The sequence below is a fragment of the Ciconia boyciana genome, chromosome 16 (assembly GCF_034638445.1).
Source record: "Ciconia boyciana chromosome 16, ASM3463844v1, whole genome shotgun sequence".
NCBI classification, from domain to species: Eukaryota; Metazoa; Chordata; class Aves; order Ciconiiformes; family Ciconiidae; genus Ciconia; species Ciconia boyciana.
Window position 1 is genome coordinate 611,653 of NC_132949.1, and position 22,294 is coordinate 633,946.

At 70.4% G+C, this 22,294-nt stretch overlaps 4 protein-coding genes across 22 annotated transcripts in view; 2 read left to right on the plus strand and 2 right to left on the minus strand.

Annotated features, from left to right (window-relative positions):
• Positions 1–656: 656 nt before the first annotated feature.
• On the minus strand, positions 657–5,608 carry CANT1 (calcium activated nucleotidase 1). 5 transcript variants are annotated; one of them, XM_072881086.1, is made up of 4 exons: positions 5,264–5,398; positions 2,159–2,798; positions 1,702–1,935; positions 657–1,229 (listed from the first exon to the last, which is right to left on the minus strand). In XM_072881086.1, the coding sequence occupies exons 2-4, from the start codon at positions 2,775–2,777 to the stop codon at positions 859–861; spliced, it is 1,224 nt and encodes a 407-aa protein (XP_072737187.1). In that variant the 5' UTR covers positions 2,778–2,798; positions 5,264–5,398; the 3' UTR covers positions 657–858. The 5 variants fall into 5 exon arrangements, with proteins under 5 accessions (XP_072737187.1, XP_072737188.1, XP_072737186.1 ...); XM_072881087.1 differs by lacking the exon at positions 5,264–5,398 and adding an exon at positions 5,455–5,590 and having other exon boundaries at positions 659–1,229; XM_072881085.1 differs by lacking the exon at positions 5,264–5,398 and adding an exon at positions 4,720–4,856 and having other exon boundaries at positions 659–1,229.
• On the plus strand, positions 5,587–11,321 carry C1QTNF1 (C1q and TNF related 1). Its single transcript, XM_072881103.1, has 4 exons — positions 5,587–5,744; positions 9,018–9,174; positions 9,294–9,439; positions 9,897–11,321. The coding sequence occupies exons 2-4, from the start codon at positions 9,032–9,034 to the stop codon at positions 10,445–10,447; spliced, it is 840 nt and encodes a 279-aa protein (XP_072737204.1). The 5' UTR covers positions 5,587–5,744; positions 9,018–9,031; the 3' UTR covers positions 10,448–11,321.
• A 1,741-nt stretch (positions 11,322–13,062) lies between these two features.
• ENGASE (endo-beta-N-acetylglucosaminidase) lies at positions 13,063–22,258 on the plus strand. Of its 5 annotated transcripts, none has more exons than XM_072881077.1 (14): positions 13,063–13,242; positions 13,450–13,526; positions 13,686–13,887; positions 14,197–14,345; positions 14,462–14,619; positions 14,735–14,883; positions 15,070–15,235; positions 15,568–15,671; positions 15,896–16,004; positions 16,108–16,280; positions 16,509–16,663; positions 16,788–16,890; positions 16,983–17,097; positions 19,292–22,258. In XM_072881077.1, the coding sequence occupies exons 1-14, from the start codon at positions 13,133–13,135 to the stop codon at positions 20,537–20,539; spliced, it is 3,018 nt and encodes a 1,005-aa protein (XP_072737178.1). In that variant the 5' UTR covers positions 13,063–13,132; the 3' UTR covers positions 20,540–22,258. The 5 variants fall into 5 exon arrangements, with proteins under 5 accessions (XP_072737178.1, XP_072737180.1, XP_072737182.1 ...); XM_072881079.1 differs by lacking the exon at positions 19,292–22,258 and adding an exon at positions 17,212–17,760; XM_072881081.1 differs by lacking the exon at positions 16,788–16,890 and having other exon boundaries at positions 19,292–19,535.
• RBFOX3 (RNA binding fox-1 homolog 3) overlaps positions 19,765–22,294 on the minus strand; it is a 193,178-nt gene continuing 190,648 nt past the window's right edge. For 10 of the 11 annotated variants that reach the window (XM_072881094.1, XM_072881100.1, XM_072881099.1 and 7 more), the window contains 3 exons: positions 22,171–22,232; positions 21,763–21,841; positions 19,765–20,759 (listed from right to left, as the gene is read on the minus strand). In XM_072881094.1, the coding sequence (XP_072737195.1) occupies positions 20,715–20,759; positions 21,763–21,841; positions 22,171–22,232 (186 nt within the window). In that variant the 3' untranslated portion in view covers positions 19,765–20,714. The remainder of the gene's footprint in view (positions 20,760–21,762; positions 21,842–22,170; positions 22,233–22,294) is intronic. The other variant, XM_072881091.1, reaches the window with a different exon arrangement.

The following is a 22,294-nucleotide window of genomic DNA, read 5'->3' on the forward strand; positions in this document are numbered from 1 at the left end:
CAGCGCCCAGGACCACACGTCAGCCTGGCCGTCACCTCACCCAGCTTACGGAAAAAGGGAAAGAAAACCCGCTTAAGGGGAAAAAGCCTGATGAAATCCCCGGCAGCTATGGCATCATAGATGGCCTGCCCTGGCTGTGACACCCTGCCGTGGCCCCGCGCCCCCTGCCCGGGTCACCCTGACCCCGAGATGGTCAGGAACGGGGTGGGATCTGGCCAGCCGCGCCAACGGGGACGCTTGTGCCCACGTCTCCGGTGCGTTCCCAAGTCAGGTGCTGGGGACAGGGAGAGGAGGGAGGGTGGCCCCAGGACAGGCTGCCAGCATGGCTGGGCTCCGGGGCCTGGGTCAGACCCGCTCCCCCAGGCACTGGGACGGGCGCCGTGCTCCAGCTGGACCCCCCCTCCTCCAGCTGGGGAGCACTGCGGGGCAGAGCAGCAGAGCTGGGGCTCAGGCTCCTCCTCGGCTGCAAACCCAGAGCCCGGATGTCACCAGAGCCCCCAACTCGCTGCAGAAGGTTTCTGTCGCAATTAGGGGCTGGGAGCTAACGGCTGCAGCGCGGGGCCTGCCTGGGGAACCGGCGCACGGGAACTTAGCTGTCTGCCTCCTGAGCTGGGGCTCGCAGCACCCTGTGGTGGCAGTCCCTTGCCACCAGGTGCCACTGCCGAAACACTCGCACCACGCCTGCTGCAGCAGAGCCAACGCTTTACAGGAGACGCCAAGGCCAACTACAGAGCTGGGAGCATTGCCCGGCGCCCCTCGGCCAAGCCCGGGGCACGCACCCGGCTAGGGGCACGCTGGCAGGGCCTGCCCCAGCGCGCCTCGGCCTCCCTCGCCCCTCCAGTCCAGTGCAAAAGTCGGTTAAATAAACTCAATGCCCTCATATTTCACGCTCCCGATCCTGGTCTCGGGCAGGAGGAAGCGCCCGTCCAGTGTGAAGGCCATGATGTAGCTGGCGATCTTGCCGTTGTCCTCTTCCGATTTCAACGCCACGATGATCTGGTCGTCCGTGTCCGGGATGAACTTGAAGGAGGAGAAGCCGTGGGTGGGGACCACTTCGCCCACGCGTCCCACCGTCACGTCCCCGAAGTCCTGGGTGGAGCTCAGCAGCAGGTTGGTGCCTCGCCGCTCGTCCGCCTTCTCACTGTATCGCTCGTGGCTGGCACGGCGCGGCAGGAAGAACCAGCGCTGCAGGGTGTCGCTCCAGGAGGCCGACTCGTGGATCAGGTAACCTGCGGCAGGGAGCGGCGTCTGACGGCACGGGGCAAACGGGGCACCCGCCAGGCTGGGGCGGGACCCTTCCCCGCTCCAAAAGACACCACAGCCAGGGAGGTCACAGCTCCGTGCAGGCGAGCGCTGCGAACGTTTCCGCCTCCTCCTGCCCCACTGCCCGTGCAGCAGCCCCCCCAGTCCCTCCCAGAGCCGGGTGGGGGCACCCCGGCACGGCCTCCTCTGCCCGGGCGCCTGGCTGCCAGGCACAGCACCGGCTGAGCCACCCTCCAGCTGCTGGTGGCACAGACAGGAGAGAAAACTGGCCAGGGCAGGCTCTGGCCTCTCCAGCAGGATATGGGGAGGTCTCTGGCCTCCAGCATCCTTTAAACCTCACACCAGTCCCAGTATCTATGGGGAGGGAGACCCCAACCCCGGAGGGAGCCCACAGAGGGTGTGGGACACGGGGCAGCAGGAGGGAGCCTCGCTCAGTACCTGGGGGTCGGATCCCTGCCGCGGCCCTCAGCGCGTTGTAGTTTGCCACCCAGTTCTCATGGCCCACGTCGCCCTTGTAGCCGATGACCTTCACCCACTCGGGGTTCTCGTTCACCACCTCCCCCGTTGTCGTGGTCCACTCCTTGCCCAGTCCCCCCACATAGAGGTGCTCGTCCTTCACCGCCAGCCACTCCGCCTTGAAGCCTGCAGCGGAGAGAATGGCACGAGCCGGGGCTCGGCCAGCACACAGACATCAGACTGGCCCCTGCTTCCCCGAACGCCACACCAGATGGCCCGGTGCTGGGCACAGCCTTCCCCCACGCAGCCAACTGGTCCCCGGGCAGGAATTGTCCCCGTCCTGGCCGGGTTTACAGAAAAGGAGCACCCACCCCGGCAAGCCGCAAAGAGCCAAGGGCTTCACCGCTCCGCGCCCGCAGGGCAGGACGGGAGAGCTCACCTTTCCCCACTGTGCCGTCCCCGTCCGGGAGGATCACCCAGGGCACCACCTTGTTGCCCTCAATCTGGTAGACCACTCCTGTCCGGTCGTCCACGGCGTACAGCTTCCCATTGAAGACGACCAGCTCGGAGAGCTCCATGCCCCTGCCCTTCTCAGCCAGGTGGGACTGCAGCACACTCTCATCTTTGTCCCATTCCACGGTCACGCTGTCCCCGCTGTCCGACAGCACCAGGTAGCCCTTCTTCAGGTAACTGAACCAGGTGTGCTCCTCAGAGCCCCGGGACTGCGTGTCCAGGTCTGCAATGACTCCGATGCGGTAGCGCACGCCCTCGGGGTTTCTCTGGGGTGGGGAGAGTGGGTAGGTGTCATTGTAGCGGTCCCCTGCCTGCAGGCTGAGCTGCCAGTTGTGAGGATTGGGTGGGCCGTGCCGTGCCGGGGAGGACCGGTGCAGGCAGAAGAGCAGCAGCACAAACCCCACGCAGGCCGACGACAGCACGATGGCCTTCCAGCGCAGTCGGAAGCGGGGGTCAGCACCCTTGGTCATGGACGCAAGGACAGGCAGACCACCCACGCTGATCCGGAGGGGGCTCATAGACTCATGGCAGGGCGGGATGGGCATCAGACTGGGGGCGAGGAGAACCTGGTGGCAAAGAGGGGAGGAAGCAGGTCAGAGAACTGGAGCCTGGTGCTGCACTGAGCTTGGCGGGCGGCAGGGCACAGCCACGAGGGAGAGGCGAGGGGCCCCATCCCCTCCCCTGCAGCAGGAGAAGGTGCTGCCGCCTTGCGCAGGGAAGAGGGGCATGCCAAGGGGGCTGCTTTGCTGCCGGAGCCACTCTCGGCCCCTTCTCACCCCGCCTCTGCACTCCCCGACCAGAACGAGCCCCAGTGCGTCGGCAGGCACGCACGACCGGCTCAGCACCTCTACCTGCCCCAGGGTCCGCAGCAGCCCAGGCAGGGAGCCGCGGCACCCCAGCCCGGGGCGAGCCCCTGGGCCCCACGTCGGGGTGTCCTGCTGAGCAGCGTCCCCGCACAGCCCTGGGGAAGGAGGAGGTTCCCCTCCAGTGGCGAGGATGACCCTTGCTGCCTCTGGAGCGGCTGGCTGGGAACTGGAGCTCCTGCGGCCCCTGGGAACCGGCCCCGCTGGTGAGTGGTGACTGTGTCCCCAGGTCCCCACGGGAGACACGTGGCAGCTCCGCCCGAGCAGGATGCCAACGCCTGAGCAGGAAGCGCAGCGCCCGGGTCCAAGGGACGAACACCCCGACCCGCCCAGCCTTACGGTCACAGCAGCCCCCCCCACCCCGCCAGGCCTGCCCACGGTCGCAGCGTCTCCTCCGGGCAGGACTCGCACGTGGGTACCCTCAGCCCCCCGTGGGCTGTGCCCACCCGCAGGGCCGGGGCGCCAGCAGCGCCTCTCCCTGCCACCTCCCTCCATGCAGCACGAGGGACGCGGCAGCTCCCCGGGCTCCCGCAGACGGGTGCTCCAGGCAGTGCAGGGTGCGGGGAGCAAGCGGCCCCCCGCGACTGGGAGCTGCTCCAGCGCCACCGCTCTCACCCTGTGCCACGCAGCACCGGGCAAGGACACCCCGCTGGGCAGCGTCCCCCCAGCCCGGGGCGGGGCAGAGGGGTCCCCAGCCGCCGGCCCAGGACTGTCCCCAAAGGGCCGGCCACTGGCCGCGGTGGGGCCCGGGGCCTGGCGCTGGGACGGGCCGGGCTCCCCGCAGGCGGCCGCGCCGCGGGGCCCTCAATGTCCCTTTCAGCAGCCCGAGGTGCGAACAGAGGCTGCATTGAGCGTGGGGGGCCGAGCCCCGCGCAGGCGGCTGCGCTCCCAGCCGCGGCCGGGACACGGGGGAGCCCGTGAGGGCCGGCTGCTCGCCCCGGGGCCCCGCTGCAGCGGGGGACGGGCCCCGCGGGGAGGGCAGAGCCCCTCCGTCCTGCCGGGACCGCAGAGCATCGCCCTCGGCAGGGCCCCGCGGACCCCACTCAGTGCACTGGCCCCCACCGCGGCGATAGGGACCCCAGCACCGCCCCGAGCACGGTCACGGGGACCCCCGGCCCCCCCGGGCACGGACACGGGGACCCCCGGCCCCCCTGGGCACCGACAACGGGGACACCCCGGCCCCCGAGCACGGTCACGGGGACCCCCGGCCCCCCCGGGCACCGACAACGGGGACAACCCGGCCCCCCCGGGCACCGACAACGGGGACAGCCCGGCCCCCCCCGGGCGCGTCCCTGGGGACCCCCGAGCCCCTTCCCCGAGCGCGCTGCCGGGAAGGCGGCGCACCGCCCGGCCTGAGCGGGGCCTCGAGGACCCCCGCGCCCCCGGGACCCCCCGCACCCCCGCCCCGGGGCACAGCCCCGAGGACCCCGACGCTCCCGCCCCAGCAGGGCGCTTGGGGCCCGCGGTGCTCCCGCCCCAGCCCGGCGGGGACTCCCGTGCTGCAGGCGCGGCCCAGCCCGGCCTTAGGGCCCGAGCGCCGCCCGGGCCCCGCGCCCGCCCCGGCCCCCCGCTGTCCCGGCGCCCCGGCCCCCCGCTGTCCCGGTGCCCCGCTGTCCCCGCTCACCGCGGCGCCGCCCGAGCGCAGCCGCCCGCCTCCCCCGCCGCCGCGCGCAGCCGCCGCCGCCGCCGCCTACAGCTCCCGGCAGGCCCCGCGCGCCGCCACGGCAGCCGGCAGCGGCCAAACCGCCGCGGCCGAGAGCGAACTACAACTCCCGGCGCGCCGCCGCCCGCACCGCACCGCGCCGCGGGGGCTGCTGGGGGCTGCAGTCCGCCCCGCGGCCCGCTCCGCTCCGCGCCCGAACCGGGCCGGGCCCGGCGGGAAGGGGGGAAGGGCCCGGCCAGCCCCGACCGCAGCCGGCCCCCTCCCCCCCGCGCACGGGAGGTTGGAGCCCAGCGACGGCGGGCCGCGGTGCGGGGGCCGAGCCGGTCGTGCGGCCCAGTCCCCAGTGGGCACGACCCCGGTGCAGCCCCCGGTGCCGGCAGGCCCCCCCGGCAAGCCCGCGGCTCCTCCTGCCACGCCTGCGCTGTCCCGGCCGTGCCCCGTGGCCCCCCGCCACTCGGGGCGCGGGGACAGATCCCGCCCAGCGCTGCGGGACGCGTGTGCGTGCCTGGCTGCCAGCGGCCACCCGCGAACGGCCCGTCGCTGGTCGGGGCCGGGCAGGCTCCGGTGCCCCCGGCGCTGGGGAACGGCTGGCGGCCGTCGCGGCGTGGGGCAGGGCCCTGCCCCGGCGCGGAGCTGCGGCCGCCGCGGTCCCGGGCTCCGGAGACGCTTCCCAGCAGTGCCGCCCCCGTTCCCGACCTCGGGCCAGCACCGGCCACGGCCGCGGGCCGGGAGCACACACGGTTAACTTCGTCTCTGGCGGGGGGAGGGCTGCGCGCCCCGTCCCGCTCCTCCGCTGCCTCCTTCGCTTTCTAGAAAGTGCGCTTCCGCCCGGGCCGACGGAGGGGAGGGGAGGGGAGGCGAGGCCGGCGGAGCGGGAGGCAGCCGGGCCGCCGCGGGCAGGCTCTGCCCCGCGCCCGGGGGCCGGCTCCGGGGCGATGCTGTAGGGAAGGACGGGCAGCGCCAGGAGGGAGCAGCCCTGCCCCGAGGTAGGCGGGGGGCGGGTTTGGGGGGGGGCCCGCAGGCCCGGGGACCGGCGCCCCGGAGCTGCGCCCTGTCGCGTACCCGGCTGCGGGTGCGGGCGGCGGCGGGTGCTGCGGCTCCGGTGCGGAGTCACCCCGGAGGCGGCTCCGCCTCGGCAGGCACACGGGTCCCCTGGGGCACCTCCCGGGCGGGAGACCGCTCCCTCCCCCTGCTCCGGCTGAGGACCCTGCCCTGCCTGCGGCGGGGACCGCAGGGCCGAGCCTCTGGGTGCTCTGAGGGCACAGCCCGACCCGCAGCAGCTCCGGGGGCACAGAGGGGCTTGGTGCTGCAGGCTCGGCCCCGCGCAGAGCCACCGCGGCCCCCCAGCCCCGCCTCAGCCGTGTGCCCGAAAAGCCGGTCCCCACGAGCGCGCCACAGCCGGGGCTGGGCCACCCCTCGGCGCGTCTGCGGGGGACGCGGTGGCTGCTGGGGTCCCCAGCGCGACGCCTGCCCGGCGCTGCCGGTGCCGCAGGAGCTGGCGGGCTGCGACCTCCCTGCCGGTCCGTGGCCGCGGCTGCCCCGGGCGGCTCCCACCCTGCTGCCCGCCGGGTCTGCACGGCTCCGGGGGTGCAAACGGCTCTGCGGCCGTCCCGGCCGCTGCAGCAGCAGGCGGGGGGAGCCGGCCCACCAGCGCGTCCCTGGACGCCCGAAGCGTCCCAGCTCCGGCCGCTGCGGCTCGGGGAGGTCCGCGTCCACCACACTGAGCGGGGAGGGCACGGTGGGCGTGCGGGTCCTGCTGCCTCCGTGCTGCCCCGCTGCTCTGAGCCCCCTCATCCCTCCCCTGCGGTTTGCTCTTGTTTCATCCTGGTCTTTATCGCTGCCTGGAATGTAGTTCAGGATGTTTTGACTTGCAGTCCCAAGGCTTTAGCAGCTGCTGAATTTAAATCTCCAAACCGCTCCTGGAGAGCATCCAACCCTGATAGGAAAAACAGCGTCCCCTCAGCAGGGCTGTATATGCCCATGTGTACGCGGGCACCCCCTGCCCCACGCGCCTGCAGCGTGCAGGAGGAGACGCACTCGGAGGCGCGCTTGTCTCCATTTCCAGCCCTACGACAGCCTGGGAAGCGCACTGCCTTTCTCGGTGGGAATATCCTGGTGAAGGATTTCTTCTCCCTGTGGAGCAGTTGCCTGCAAAGCTGCATTTTCCCCAGGGCTGAGCCTGCTGCGGGTCCCAGGGGAATATCTGGTTTGACGGTCCCAGAGCTGAGGGAAAGCCCCAGGCTTCCCAAAACCCCGGCGGGCTGCGTGCCACGCTCACTGGCATGTGGCTGGCACAGCTGGAGGCCAAGCAGGGTGAAGAGAGCCAGGGCCAAGGCTCCCCTGGATGATATCTGCTCACAAGCCTCTGGCCAGGCAGCTCCATTGCCTCCACCCCTGTGTCCGCTTCTCCCCTGCCCGTGGAGCAGAGTGTGAGTGCGGGCAGGCACCGGGCCAGGGCGCGGGCAGGGAGGATGCAGTGCCAGGCTGCCCACAGCCCTGCCTCTCCCCATACCCAGCACTGGCAGTGGGACGTGGGCTGAGACACAGGGCAAGGGGGAGGGGGGACAGAGGCAGGGGGGACACAGGCACCCAGGAAGTGCATGAGGGGACGGGCCCTTTGCAGAGGGTGTGAGCAGCGGGAAAGCCCTTCGGAGTCTTTCCCCATCCCTCCGCCCCTTCCCGGCCCCAGCGAACGTGACTCATAAGCCAGGCATCCATCCTGGCCTCGAACACCCTCGGCGCCCGCTGCCGGAGCACGCCTGCCCGGTCCCCGGACCCTGCCAGCCCCCGCGCTTGGGGGCCAACAGGAACGGCCTGCCTGGGGGCTGGCCCAGCCTGGCGATCACTGACGGGGGACCCCAGTGCTCAGAGAGCAGGCTTTCACCAAAACAGCAGGATTCCGCTCCAAACTCCTTCCCCGTGGCCTGGCCCACCCCCAGGACACGGGGCTGTGCTGCGTGGGGCCCTTTGCCCCGTGGGGCAGGCGCTCCAGGATCCCGGCAGAACCCGGCCAGACAGCACGGGGGGAGGCTGTTTGGGGAGGGGAGAAAGGCAAAGGCTGTACCCCTTTGGGGAGGCACCTGACCGAGGCAGGAGCCGGGTGAGCAGCCTTGCCCACCCCGGTGCTGCAGGGTGTGGGACCAGGCAGCCCACGCCCACAGCCCTGTGCCCATCTGATCATGCCCCGGCACCGCCTCAGACCCTGCTGCCGCAGGATGCCGAGCAGCCGGGCAGTGCCACACGCATGTTTGGCCATGGCTGTCCTGGCGCCTTTGGGGCTGCAGGGCACGGTGCTGTGTGCCCGGCCCCACACGGCTGTGATAAGGCAGAGAAGGGCAGCGGAGCTGCGTGGGTTGGGCCATGGTGCCACCGGCTACTGCAAATATTAGCTTTGGCCCCACGCAGGATGTGGGCTCCCAGGAAGGTTTCTCCCCATGGTGGCTGGCTCCTAGCTCGCATCCACGTCTCCAGAGAAGCAGGTCTTGTCTCCTTGCAAACCCTCAGACCAAGGGCCCAGGCACAGGGGTGGGGGCCGAGGGCCGGCAGCTCCTGGGGCACAGGAGTCCCTTTCAGGGGGTCTGCACAGCGGGCATCCTTGCAGGCCCTGTGGAGGGAGGAGGGATGGAGATCCTCTCCCAGGCAGGTCTGGGTTCTCCCACAACAGGCAGAGCCGTACCCCGACATTTGCCCCATGGCATCTGGAGCTGCCTGCAATTTTCCCAGGTGCTGACACCCTGAGTTGCAGCTCTTGGGCATCCGTGGGAGGCAGCTGGAGAGGGGCTGAGTAGGAGCAGCAGTGCTTGGCCCAGGGTTTGGACAGGGCCGCTCCATTCCACCCTCGGCTCCCCAGGTAGTCCCCTCTTCCACGCGTGCCAGGTGTCTGGGGGCTGCCCGGCCCCAGCTCCCAGCTTGTTGGTGAGCCCAGAGCCCCTGCGCTGCCCCAAACGTGGGTGTCCCCAGGTGCTCGCTGCAGCATCACCGAGGCACACGGCCCAGCTAAAAGCCGCTGTTTAGGTACGGATGGTCCTTGCAGCTGCAAGAGATGTGTGTGCCCACGGTGCGGGCTCTGCCGGGCAAGGGCTGTTGCAAGAGCAGCCTTTTGGGGCTGGAAGCACAGCTGTGCCCTGCCCGGGGCTGCATGGCGCACCAGGTCCTGTCCGGGGACAGCGTGGGGCACAGCCAGGCTGGCATGGCATCTCTGCAGCTCCTGGCTCTGCCAGGCCTTGACATCCCCCTCAGCCATTCCTGGCATCTCGCAGGGCACCGCCGCAGCATGGAGGGGCTTTGGGCGCTCGGTGTCCTGCTGCTCTCCTGCCTGCTGCTGCTCTGCCCCGTGGGGAGCCAGACCAGCTCCAGCCCCAACCAGCATTTGCAGACGGACCCCGAGGAGGCACCGTCCCAGCACCACGCTGCCAGGTGAGGGGACCCTGGGGCCGGGGCGTTTCACAGTGGGGGCCGGGGCAGCCCTGGCACCGCAAAGGGCCCCAGCTCCCACCCGTAGCTCCCTGTTGCGCTTTGCTTTCTGCCCTCCCCAGGGCCACACGGGAGCAGAAGGCCAGCAGTGCCCAGGAGGGGCTGCCCCCGCGGCCCCGCTGCGTCCGCTGCTGTGAGCCGCCCGACCAGCGCTTCTCCTACCCCCAGTACCAGCCCCTGCCTCAGATCAACATGACCATCCTGAAAGGTGAGGGCTGGCGGGGCCCCGTGCGGTGGCACTGCCCGTGGCCACCGTGGCCAAACCTGCAGCCCGGGCACCCCATGCTGCCAGGCACCACGAGCCTGCCTGGTCTGCCAGCATCACTCCAGGGCCAGCGCAAAGCTGGGCTCCCAGTGCCGGCTCGCTGGGGTGCCAGTCTCGCACAAACCGGGAGCAAGAAGCTGGGGCTGGTGCCTGTGGTCCAGCGCCCTGCACGGGCAGAGGAGCCGTGGGCCTGGGACACCCCAGGGCATGAGCTGCTCCTGCTCCCGTGGCCTCTGGGCAGCAGCTCTGGGGGCAGCAGCAGAGCCCAGGGAGGGGGCAGGGGCTGGGGGGAGTCCCTGCTGTCCCCATCCCCTCCTGTCAGGCAAAGGGACTTCCACGGCACTGGGTTTAGAGATGGCACCAGCTCTGACAGCACAACTGTCCCTCCTGCTTCACCCAGGTGAGAAGGGGGACCGTGGCGAGCGAGGCATGCAGGGCAAGTTCGGCAAGACAGGGGTGGCCGGCAGCAGGGGCCACACGGGGCCCAAGGGACAGAAGGGCAGCGTGGGTGCCCCGGGGGAGCGCTGCAAGAGCCACTACGCTGCCTTCTCGGTGGGCCGCAAGAAACCCCTGCACAGCAACGACTACTACCAGACCCTCATCTTCGACACGGAGTTTGTCAACCTCTACGACCACTTCAACATGTTCACGGGCAAGTTTTACTGCTACGTCCCCGGGATCTACTACTTCAGCCTCAATGTGCACACCTGGAACCAGAAGGAGACATACCTGCACATCATGCGCAACGGGGTGGAGGTGGTGATCCTCTACGCCCAGGTGAGCGACCGCAGCATCATGCAGAGCCAGAGCGTCATGCTGGAGCTGCAGGAGCAGGACGAGGTCTGGGTGCGGCTCTACAAGGGCGAGCGCGAGAACGCCGTCTTCAGCGATGAGTACGACACTTACATCACCTTCAGTGGCCACCTCATCAAGTACAGCGGGGATCCCTGAGCGCCTGCTCCCCCCTGCTCCCCCTCGCTGGGGCAGGTGTCTGAGGAGCCCCTGCGGCCCCCTCGTCCCGGACGTGCTACCCGCCATTAAGCTGTTAGCCCTTCTATGTGCCGCTACCCCCAGCAGCTGCCCGAGTGTGTGAATACCCCACCCCCAGCTCCTCAAGGCCGATCGCTGCACCTGGAGGAGTGGGAGCCATGTCCAGCCTCTGCTGCAGTTGTGACCTGGGAAGGAGCTGCTCACCCGGGGCAGGCAGGGAGCTCACCCCCGCCTGTGCCTGCTTCAGAGCTGGGTTTGCTGGGGCACAGGGGTTCATGGCTGTGAGCTGGCACCAGCCGAACGGGTTTGACGGCCGGTGCCCTGGTGCGAGACAGCATAAACGCATGCACCGTGTTCCTCCCTTGCCCCGCTCGCACTGTGCTGTGCTCTGCAGGCTCCTCCTGGAAAAGGGCAGAGGGTGCTCAGCATCCAGCAGGGAAGGCAATAAAACCACTAAGGGCCCCGCTTCCCTTCTGCAGAGCTGGGTCCCAACAGTGCGGATGTTGCAGCACGGCGCTGGGTACCCTCTGGGCTGACGCTTCCCCCAAGCGCTCCCGCGGAGCAGCGGATTGCATCAGTTCCCTGCTGCAAGTCCCTGTCACAGTTCCCCGCACCGCAGCCTCTGCTCGGTGCCAACGCTGCCGAGGAGGGGCTGGCTCCCCACTGGCAGCCCTGGGTGTGGGGCCTTTGGCCTCAGCTGCTTCCTCTTCAGTTAGGTTATCTGCTGGCCAGGCTTTGTATTTTTGTAGATGCAATAGCAGAGCGGGGCCTGGGGCAGCGTGCCGCCCGCACCCTCTGTACAGCTTCTGACCACATTAAACACCCCACGATTTCATGTCCTACTCACTCTTTCAGTGCGTCCTCTTGCTTTGTGCGTGCGGGGGCTCCAAGAGGCTCAGGGCAGGTTCCTGGGGTGCAGGGGCTCCCCAGGAGCCATGAGCTGGCACGGTGCTGCTGAGCTGGTGGTGGGAAGGGAAAGGAAGGGAAGGGCAGACCGTCCCCGGAGAGCCAGGGAGACACAAGCTGGGCTCCATGAGCGCCGACGGCTCCCTAAGGGCCGGGGAGCTGGGAGTTGAGTGCAGTAACAGACCCGCCAGCCTGCGAGCAGGGCAGGCGGGGGGTGGTGGCCGGGTTTACCAAGAGTCCGGATCATCTGGCAAGTCTGCGGTGATGAGGCAGGTCTGAGGTCAAGCTGGGAAGCCAGTGGGTCAGGGTCCAATTTCGGTGGGTCCATGGCTGGGCAGGGCTGCAGCTGGAGACCAGCATCCCCCAGCACAGCAGGGAAAGGAGGGAGGGCTCATGGCTGAGCTTACACACAGCCCCAGCCCCACGGGTGGGGGCCCAGGTGAGGCCGGGCTAGGGCTGGCGGCACCCTCAGGGCCCTGGCACTGCTGTCCCCATGGGCTGGCCCCAGGGACCCTGCAGGAGGGACACCGCTCATGGCCAGCCCAGGGCCCCGTCCCAGCCCTGCGGTGGGGGCAAAGCCCCGCGGCAGCACCCAGCCCCTCTGGCGGCAGCAGGGCGGGGGCTGCGGGTGCTGCTGGCACATGGCACGAGGGGAGGGCTGCCTGCTGCGGGGCGGCCGCCACCCAGGTACCGGCTCTGTCCCAATCTGCACAGCAGGGCCTGCAGGTGCAACATGACACGTTGCATCCCAGCACACACGTCCCATCCCAGGACACACAGTCTGTCCCGGGACATGTGGCCCTGTCCCAGGACACACAGTCTATCCTGGGACACACAGTCTATCCTGGGACACGTGCCCCTGTGCCAGGACACAGGTCCCATCCCAGGACACACGTCCCATCCCAGGACACACATCCCATCCTGGGACACACGTCCCATCCCAGGACACGCGTCCCATCCCAGGACACACAGTCTATCCTGGGACACGTGGCCCTGTGCCAGGACACAGAGCCAATCCCAGGACACACGTCCCATCCCAGCACACACGTCCCATGCCAGGACACACAGTCTGTCCCGGGACATGTGGCCCCATCCCAGGACACACAGCCTATCCTGGGACACACAGTCTATCCTGGTACATGTGGCCCTGTGCCAGGACATACAGCCCGTCCCAGGACACACAGCCCATGCCAGGACGCACATCCCATCCCAGGACACACGTCCCATCCTGGGACACACAGGTCCCATCCCAGGACACAGGTCCCATCCCAGGACATGCATCCCATCCCAGGACACACAGTCTATCCTGGGACACGTGGCCCTGTGCCAGGACACAGGTCCCATCCCAGGACACACAGCCCATCCCAGGACACACGTCCCATCCCGGGACACACATCCCATCCTGGGACACACGTCCCATCCCAGGACACGCGTCCCATCCCAGGACACACAGTCTATCCTGGGACACGTGGCCCTGTGCCAGGACACAGAGCCCATCCCAGGACACACGTCCCATCCCGGGACACACGGTCTATCCCGGGCCATGTGGCCCCGTCCCAGGACACGCGGGTCCAGCGGCGCCGAGCGCGGCCGGGGCGGGCCGGGCGCTGGGGGCGGTGCGGGGCCGGGGCCGGGGCCGGGGCGGGCGGAGCTCCGCGGGCCGCGCCTCCGGGAGAGCTGGGCCAGGCCGGGGCCGGGGCCGGCGCCGCCGTCAGTGCGGGCAGCGGCGGCGGCAGCGCCATGGCGGAGGCGCAGGAGGGGCCCGGGCGGCGCGGCAAGAGGGCCGGGGCCGAGGCGGAAGAGCCGGCGGAGGCGGAGGAGGCGGAGCGGCCCGGCCGGCGGCGGCGGAGGTGGGCGGCGGGCCGGGCCGGGCCGGGCCGGGCTCGGGCTCGGGCTCGGGCTCGGGCTCGGGCTCGGGGCCGGGGCCGGGATCGGGGCCGGGCCGGGGCTCAGCTGGACTCGGCGGGCGCTGGCCGCGGTGCTGGGCCGGCCCGGCCCGGCGGCGGGTGCCAGGCCAGCAGCGAGGCCTGGCCCGGCCCTCACCCCCTCCCCGGCAGCTTCGAGCCGGCGCCGGAGCCCCTGGGAACCACCGTCCTGCACGACACCGTCAGCACCCGCCCGCAGCCCCTGCCAGGTGAGGCACCGCGGGGAGGGCGCCCGCTGCCCCCCTGGGTCCCCACCGGGCCGGTGCCGGGGCCGGTGCCGGTGCCGATGCCGGTGCCGATGCCGATGCCGAGCCGCATGGGCAGCGCTCCCCGCTGACCCCGTCCCCCATCTCTCCACCTGCCCCAAGCGAGGCACTTTGACACCAGGACGACGGAGCCCATCAGCTTCTTCTTGTCCAGCCTGGAGGAGCTGCTGGCCTGGCAGCCCGACAGCAACGACGACTTCAACGTCTCCGCCGTGCCGCTGGCAAAGCGCCAGCCCCCGCTCCGCAGCAAGAGGCCCCGGACGCTGGTTTGCCATGACATGCGCGGCGGGTACCTGGAGGACAGGTACGTGCTGGGCGGAGGGGAGATGTGGCAGCAGCGCTCAACATCTCAAACTCCAAACCTCTTCTACTTCTGCTTGATTTGTTTCCTGCCGGCTTGGCCGCAGGTGGGCAGGGATGGAGGCGTTTGGCTCTTGGCACCGGAGCAGGGTGACCTTGCTCGGGCCAGCCCTAGCCGGGGTCCGTAGGGGTGGCTCAGTGCCACAGCTCTGCCCAGCTCCCGGGGTGTGAGTCAGGTTCCTGCCCAGCCACGCAGCCGTCTGCCGGCGTCCTTCCCGCATTGCCCAACCCTATTCCTTCTCTGCTGCTGCAGGTTCATCCAGGGCTCAGCCACACACAACCCCTACGTCTTCTACCACTGGCGGTACATCGACATCTTCGTCTACTTCAGCCACCACGCCGTCACCATCCCGCCCGTGTGCTGGACCAACGCGGCGCACAGGAATGGTGTCCCCGTGCTGGGTGAGGGCAGGGCCGGCTGCAGGGCTGGCGGCTGCAGGACGGGGCCTGGGGGAGCCCCAGGCGCACAGTGGGTTTGTCGGGGTGCACAGCCAACGCTGCTCTCACCGCCTCCCCAGGCACGTTCATCACGGAGTGGACGGATGGGGAGAAGCTGTGCGAGGCGTTCCTGGCTGGTGGGGAGGAGGCGTACCGCGCCGTGAGCGAGCAGCTGGCCCGCATCGCCCAGCACTACCGCTTCGACGGCTGGCTGGTCAACATGGAGAACACGCTGAGCGTGAGCTGCGGTCGCGCCCTGCCCGCCTCCCTGCCTCCTGCCCTGCCCTCACGCTGCTCCCGCGTGGGGCCCCTCGCCCGCCCTGTGCCGACCTGGCCCTGCTCTCTCCTGCCAGGCGGCGGCGGTGGGGAACCTGCCCCCCTTCCTGCGGCACTTGACGGCACAGGTGCACAGTGCCGTGCCGGAGGGACTGGTGATCTGGTACGACAGCGTCCTGCAGAACAGCACGCTGAAATGGCAGAATGAGCTGAACGAGGAGAACAGGTGAGGCCGGGTCCTGCCTGTCCCCCCCCACCTTACCCAGTCAAAACCAGCCCTGGGTGGGGGGCATGAACCCACCCCAAACCCAGCGCTCAGGTGCGGTCAGGGCATGGCCTGCACAGCCCTCGGTGGGGTGGTCTGCGGGGACAGCTGCAGTGTCCGCCCTGCCACCCTGACCCTCATCCCCAGGGTGTTCTTCGACGCCTGTGATGGGCTGTTCACCAACTACAACTGGAAGGAGGAGCACCTGGAGCGCACGCGTGGGCTGGCCGGGCCGCGCCACACCGATGTCTATGTCGGCATCGACGTCTTTGCCCGCGGGGACGTGATCGGTGGTGGCTTCGACACTGACAAGGTGGGTGTGCCGGGGCTGGGCCAGAGCGGGACCCTGGGCCTCCCCCTGGCGCAGGGCTCCGAGCTCCCACCGATGGCTGTGCCGTGCCGTGCCGGGCTGCTAACCCAGGGACGCAGTGGTGAGGAGTGGCAGAACCCGGAGTCGCTGGGCATGGAGAGGGAGCTTGGGGATCCCAGTGCTGCAGTCCCTGGAGAGGGAGATGCCGCAGCACATCCCCATGGTGTTGTCCTGCCCCGCCACGGGGCCAGCGGGACCTGGGGGGAGTGGAGATGGGGCAGGTGACAAGGTGACCACCCGGCCCGGCCCGTGCTGCTCACCGCTCATCTCCGCAGTCCCTGCGCCTGATCCGCCAGTACGGCCTCTCTGCAGCCATCTTCGCTCCCGGCTGGGTCTATGAGCACCTGGGGGCGGAAAACTTCCTGCACAACGAGAACAAGTGAGGGCGGCTTGGCAGGGCGAGGGCTGTGGCGGGGAGACGGGCCCGGGAGCACCCTGGGCCGGGAGGGCTGCTGGCCGGTGGGACAGGGCTGCCAGGAGACCATGGCTGCCTGCCGGGACCGAGCCGGCCCTGCTCTGCCCTGGCTGGGGCAGCGCCCAATGCCACGCCAGGGCAGCGGCTGTAGCAGGGGTCTCTGCTCGGACGTCCGCCTTTTCCTCCAGGTTCTGGGGCTTGCTGGCCGAGTACCTGCCCACACACAGCATCTGCACGCTGCCCCTCGCCACCTCCTTCAGCCTGGGCATGGGCACCAGCAGGTTCCTGGCTGGGAAGGTGGGTGTGGGTGATGGCTCGGCTCCGGCTGGGCAGGGGTGGGCTGGGCAGGAGGGTCCCTGCTGCCAGCCCCCTGCCCGGCCCAGCTCTCCCCGTCCTGCAGGAGGAACAGGTCGGTCCCTGGTATGACCTGAGCACGCAGGAGATCCAGCCCCTCTACGCGGAGCGCGAGGGCAGGCTGAGCACCAGCTGCTGCCTGCAGGACGCCTGGAGCGGGGGCAGCTCCCTGAGGGTGCAGGGGACCATCCCCGCTGGCGAGGAGCACGTGGCCATCCGGTGAGTTGTGGGGTGAAGCCCTCTCGCCACCTCCTCGGCGCTGGGCTGGCGCCGTGCCGGCATGGCATGGCCCACGTGGCCTGGGCAGAGCTGCGCGGCCCCAGGGCCTCGTGGTGAGCGTGCCGCGGGGCTCTCTGCCCAGCAGACCTAACCCAATGCATTTTCTCTTTCTCTCCTTTCTCTCTCTCTCTCTCTCTGTATCTCTCTGGGTGGATTTGGGGTCATCAGCCTTTTCTCTTTGCAGATGCCGGCGCCCCCCAAGCTCTTCCTGACCCTGCTCTACAAGCTGGAGGGGCCGCACCCCGACGAGTTCACGGTTGCGCTGGAGCTCACCACCTGGGACTCGAGTTCCTGCCACGAGGGCGACGTCACCTCCCTGCCCGGTGAGGACCCTGTCCCCCGTCCCCGTCCCCCGTCCCCCCCCCGTGTTCTCTGCAGTGAGCAGCCGCTGCAGGGCGCGGGACCAGCTCAGCCCCTCGCCCCCCGCGGCCCCGCTACCTCCGGCAGAGCCCAACGGCCGGCACCAGCCCTGGTTCCTCCCGGCACCGCCGCCCGGCCTGGCCGGGCTGCTCGCCGCCTGCGACCGTGACTCCCACGGCTGGACCAGCCGGTGAGCGCGCCGCCGGCCCCCTGCATCCGCGGGCGGGTGGGGGCACCGCGGGGCCCCCCAGCACCGTGCCCGCTCTGCCCCTGCGCTCCCAGGTGCTACGAGCTGGACCTGCGGGACTGCAGCCTGCGAGACCTCTCCCTGCTCGTGTCCCGCCAGCAGCCCGGCCCGGCGGAGACGCCCTTCTCCTGCCTCCTCGGCGAGCTCCGGGTGAGTGCCCGCCGCTGCCGGCCCCGCGCTGCCCCGCGCCGGGAGAGCGGGCGGGCGCCCGCCGCGCCCGGCCCGGCCCGGCCCGGCCCCGACGGTCCCGCCGTTCCTCCGCAGGTGCTGGACGCGGCCAGCGCGGCGGCCGCCCCGCCGCAGGTGCGGAGCCTGGCGGCCTCGCAGCTCTGGTGGCAGGAGGGCCCCGGCCCGGAGCAGCTCTCGCTCAGCCTCACGCTCCGCTGGGCCTTCCCGCCCGGCCGCGCCCGCTGCTTCCGCCTGCGCAGCCGGGGCGCGGGCTGCGGCCGGGGCCGGGCGCCGGCGGAGCTGCTGGGGCTGGCGCCGGCCTGCCTGTACCGCGCCGTGGGGCTGCCGCTGCCGCGGCCGCCGGCCGGGCAGCCCTGCCGGCTGGAGCTGCTGGTGGAGCCGGTGCTGCGCGACGAGCTGCCCGTGGAGCCCGGCCGCTGGGGGCGGCTGGTGCTGCTCTACTCCGCGCCGGCCGGCGGCACCGGCGGGGACGGGCGTTAACGGGCGGCGCGGGGCGGCCCGGCGGGCGCCCCCTCCTCCGTGCCGGGGCCGGGCTGCGGGCGGGGGCGGCGCGGCAGAGCCGGGGCCGGGGCCGGGGGCCGAGCGGGCGGAGGCTGCGTCTCGTCCCGCTGGTTCGGCGGGTCCCTGCTCTCCCGCAGCCGCGGCCGGGCTCAGCCCTCGCCGCGGGCGCCCGCCGGGAGCTGGCCGGGGCCCGGCGAGGGGCCGCCCGGGGACCCCGGCCCCGCTCCTGCGGCCCCTGCTGCCCGCAGGCTGCGTGCTCCCGGGCCGGGGACGCCTGCCCTGAGACCCCCGCGCTGCAGCCCCGCGCCCGCTCGCCCCGGGACCCGGCCCGGCGCGCCCGGCTGCGCTCTCCGCGGGGCCGGCAGGCAGCGGCTGCGCCCGCGCTGCCTCCCTGGATGGCTTACGCGGAGAAGGAGAGAAAATTTATAGCAGCAATTATTTTCTCACAGTCTGGTGAGCAAGCAATTAGCAGGCAGGGAGGCAGGCGAGCGCGCTGCGCAGCGGGGTCGCCCAGCCCCAGCTCCCTGCGAGCGCCGGCCCCGGTCCCACAAACAATGCTGGCTCCCGCTCAGGAAAATTAATATGTCAGCAGTTAAGCTGCCGCTCCTCCGGTGGGTGACTTGCTCTGAAATGAATTATCTGACGGTTTGAAAAATGGAAGGCTTGGCACAGCCAGGGCAGGGCTCCTGCCGTGCCGGCACCCCGCTCCCTTGCTACGGGGAGGCCAGGGGCCCCAGCGGGTTCCCCCCTCGCCTGCCGCAGGCTGCGGCCCCCTGCCCGGCGGCGTGCCGGGGCGGCCAGACCCGCCGTGCCAGCCACGGCCCCGTGCCCTCACGCCAGCGCCCCAGTCAAAACCTGAGTTGCCCTGGTTGAAGAAAGAAATCTTTATTAATAATTTCAATAATAATAATAATAATCCTTGTAATAATAATAATAATAATAATAATAATAATACTGTTTATTAGAATGGTCACACCTTTGAAGCATACAGGATGGGCCGGCGCCAGCCTGCGCGCCGGCGGCCAGCGCAGGGGTTTTGCTGTAAGGAAGAAGCCAGTACAGCGATGGAAGGAGCTTTGTACAGGGGGGGGGCGTGGGGCCGGGGCAGCCGGGGCTATGTACACCGGGAATAGAAAAGGGGGAGCTCGTTGCTGGAGCGTTGGGGGCATCTGCAGACTATAAAGTGAGGTTTGAGGAGTGGCGGAGCCACGCGGGGCGGGGGGGCTGAGCACGAGGCCATCCTGTGGGATGGGGCTGCACCCCGGGGTGGGCTCCACGGCACCCTGTGCCGCCAGGCACTGGACCCAGCACGCCGGCTGCTGCAGACCGACCCCAGGGCTCGGGCTGGTCCCCGCAGGCGATGCCAGCCCCCAGTCCTGGGCAATGCAATGGCCGAGACCCCACGCCGAGGCCTGGCGGTATCCCGCTGTCTCGGGCAGGGACGGGTGGCCGTGAGCATGTCCTGCGCTGCGGAACAGGCAGGAGGGGGATCGGGGCAGTCCTCATCCTGGCTCAGCACAGGGGGCCGCGAGCGGCGTCGGTCAGGGTTGCTCCCTGCAGGGTGGGAGCCCCGGGTGCGTCAGGGGACGGAGGGGAGGGGAAAGGGATCGCAAGCGATTTGCAAGCTCCTCTTAACAAAAATTCCCTTTAAAAGGCAGAGGCTCGTCCCCCTGCAACGCCCAGCGCCTCAGCAAAGCGGCTGCGCCGCCGCCCCAGCTCCGCATGGGAGCCGAGGCCTCGCACACTCGACACGCTGATGACCGGCAAGCGCCGGAGCTCGGGAAACACGAAGCCGGGTTCCCGCCCTGGTGCCCAGTCCCCAGAGCCGGGGAAGGGGCGGCCGTGCCACAGCGCTCCGCCAGCACCCCCAGCACCGCCACGCCGGGGCGGAAAGGAAGACATGGTGCCCAGGCCCTGCGCCTGGGCGGGCGGAGGCCCCTCCGGATGCCCCCGCGCTCAGCGACGCACTGGCTCTCCCTCCCTGCCGCGGGCTGCGGGGCCGGGGCGGAGAGGGGCCCCTCTGGTGCGTCCAGCCGGTCCGTGCTCGCCACGGCGCTCCTCCGGGACTCGCTCGCTCGGTGCGTGTGTGGACAGTATGGGACTTTCACTTGGCTGTTGCCGCTTTGCTTTTTTTTTTTTTTGTTGCTTTGCTTTTAATTTTTTTATTTTTGATTTTTTTTTGTGTGTGTGTGTGTATTTTTTTGCCCTTCCTGGTCCCAGAAGGATACGGCCGCGGTTTCACTACAACAGAAACAGAGAGGCAGGTCTTTTGCTGGAGCAGCGTGCGGGGCAGCCTGGCCGAGCCGCTGGCCGGGAGGGACGCGGGCGCCAGCCCGGCCCCCCAAGGCCCGCACCGCGCCCCAGGCCTGCGCAGCCAGCCCGCCGCACCGGAGCCCGCCGCACCGGAGCCCCTCCGCAGAGCCGTGCAGGCGGCCCTGGAGAAGCGCTGCGGCCCGGGGGGGCCGTCCCCGGGGTCCCGCACCCACCCCCGCCCGGCTCCGTCCCCGAGGAGCGCGCAGCAGCCCCCGCCGGCTCCTGTCTCTCCTATGGGGCAGAGGGACTGCTCCGGGGCTGCCGTCGGTGCCGCGGCCCCCGCGCCCGCGGGCAGAGCATCCCCTCCCGCCTCGCGGGCTACCAGCCCTCGGCACCCCCGGCAGGGGCAGCGCCCCCCGGGGGCTCGGGCCGGGGCGGAGCTGCCCGGGGACCCCGCGACCCGGCTCTGGGAGCAGGGCGCCGTCGGGGCCCAGGGCCGGCCCCGCTCCCCGCGGTCCCAGGGGCGCCGGGGGCAGGAGCCACCCGGGGTCCCGCGGCGCTGGGCAGCACCGGGGCGCAGGGCTGCACCGGGGCCGGCGGACGGTGCAGGAGACGCGGGCGGGCGGCGGGACGGAGCGGCTTGAGGTAACCCTACGGGCGTGGGCTGCCGAGGCTCAGCGGAGCCCGGCCCCAGCCCCAGCCCCAGCCCGCCCGGGCGGGGCCCGCGGTTCCTCCAGAGGCTCGGCCTCGGCTCTGTCTGCCTGGTTTGGTTTGGTGCTAGTGAGCAGTCAGTGTTAGTGGTGGGAGGGGCTGTGTCTGTCTTGCTAGTAGGGAGTGAAGCGGCTGTACCCTCCTCGGTATAGACTAGCCTGCAACATCAAAGATGAAAAAAAAGCCAATCAGTATTCGAGAGAGAGGCAAAGCCCGTTCTTCCCTTTTTTTTTTTCCTTGGTTGTTTTTTTTTTCCTCTTTAAAATGACACCAAATCGCTTCTGTCCTTGGGACGTGAGGGGCGTGCAGGGCCGAGGGTGCCCAGCGCCGCCCGGCCTCTGGGACGGCCGCGGGTGCTGCCTCGGGGTGGTGCGTGGGCTGGGGGCTGCGGGGTGCCCCAAGCCCCGGTGCCCCCAGCACTGCACCACCGTGGCTGGGCCTCCTCCCGCCTGCGGTGACCGCGGAGGAGCCCGTCCCCGTCCCCGCTGCGGCGCATCCCCGCGGGACGGAGTGGCCGTGGCCCCTCGCTAGCGGCTGCCCGGGGCCGGGGGTGCCGAGGGGCGCTCGGCAGCCTGGCCCCAGCCGGGGGTGGGGAATTAAAAAAGGAAGAAAAAGACCGGTTGGCTTTGAGATCCCGCCCATGAGTGGGATTTTTCATCTTTGATGCTGGTTGTGAAGCTAGCTAAGAGCTGCGGCGAGCGGGTGGGCTGCAGGCACTGGTGCGCACGCGTGCTGCCTGAGCGTGGCTACGTGCCGGGGCCTGGGGACACAGCCCCGTGCCGCGGAGGAGAGAGGGGGTCCCTGGGGTGCTGCCCAGGCAGCCGGCGCAGGGGGCAGCCGGGCCCCCGGGAAGCGGCGTGCGTGGGCGACTGCGTGGGGCCGCCTCTTGCCGGGTGTAACAGGGCACATAGGGCGGAGGCACGGGGGGGGCCTCCTCTCTTGCCTGCCCGTGGACAGAGCCAGGCAGGGGCTGCGCTGCTCCTGCTGCTGCGGCCAGCTCCCGGCTCCCCCTCCCACGGCCCCTGCGTGCGGGGCTGCCCTGTGCCCCTCGCTTGTCCCCACACCCCGCAGGCGCCCTGTGCTGCCGTGCTGGGCCCCCCTCCCCGGGCTGGCTGCGGCTCGCGCCGGGAAGCAAAGAAAGGCCGCGGGGGCTGCTCTTACCATGGTGCCGATGCTGTACGTGGCGGCGGGGCCGATGGTGTGGTGGTACGGGTCTGCCGCTGCGTACACTCTGCCGTAACTAGGAGCAAACACAGCGGCGGGCGTTAGCGACCGGGGTCGGGGTCCCGTCTCCCCTCAGCAGCCCCCCTGCCCAGCTGCTGCTTCCCCCTGCTGCACCCGGGAGCCCCCCGGGACCTCCCTGCTTCTCCCTGCCTGGGCACCAGGCCCTGCCAGAACAAGCCCAAAGGGGAGCACAGGGGCCCCTCTTTGCAGGACGCTCGCATCGTGCCTGGCTCTGTCCTCGTCCCATGGGGCACGAAAGCTGGGCCGTGTCGGACTGGGCGGTGCAGGGTGTGAAACGGGGCTTCTCCCCCCGAGGAGCAATGCCCGCGGTGCAGCGGTGCTTACCTGTCGCTGTACGCTGCTGCTGCTGCCGCGGGCTGGGCATATCTGTAGGCGGCGTAGCCCCCCTGCAGCGAAGGGAGAGACTGCCATCAGGGAGGGGGGCAGCACCCGCTGGGGGAGGCTCGGG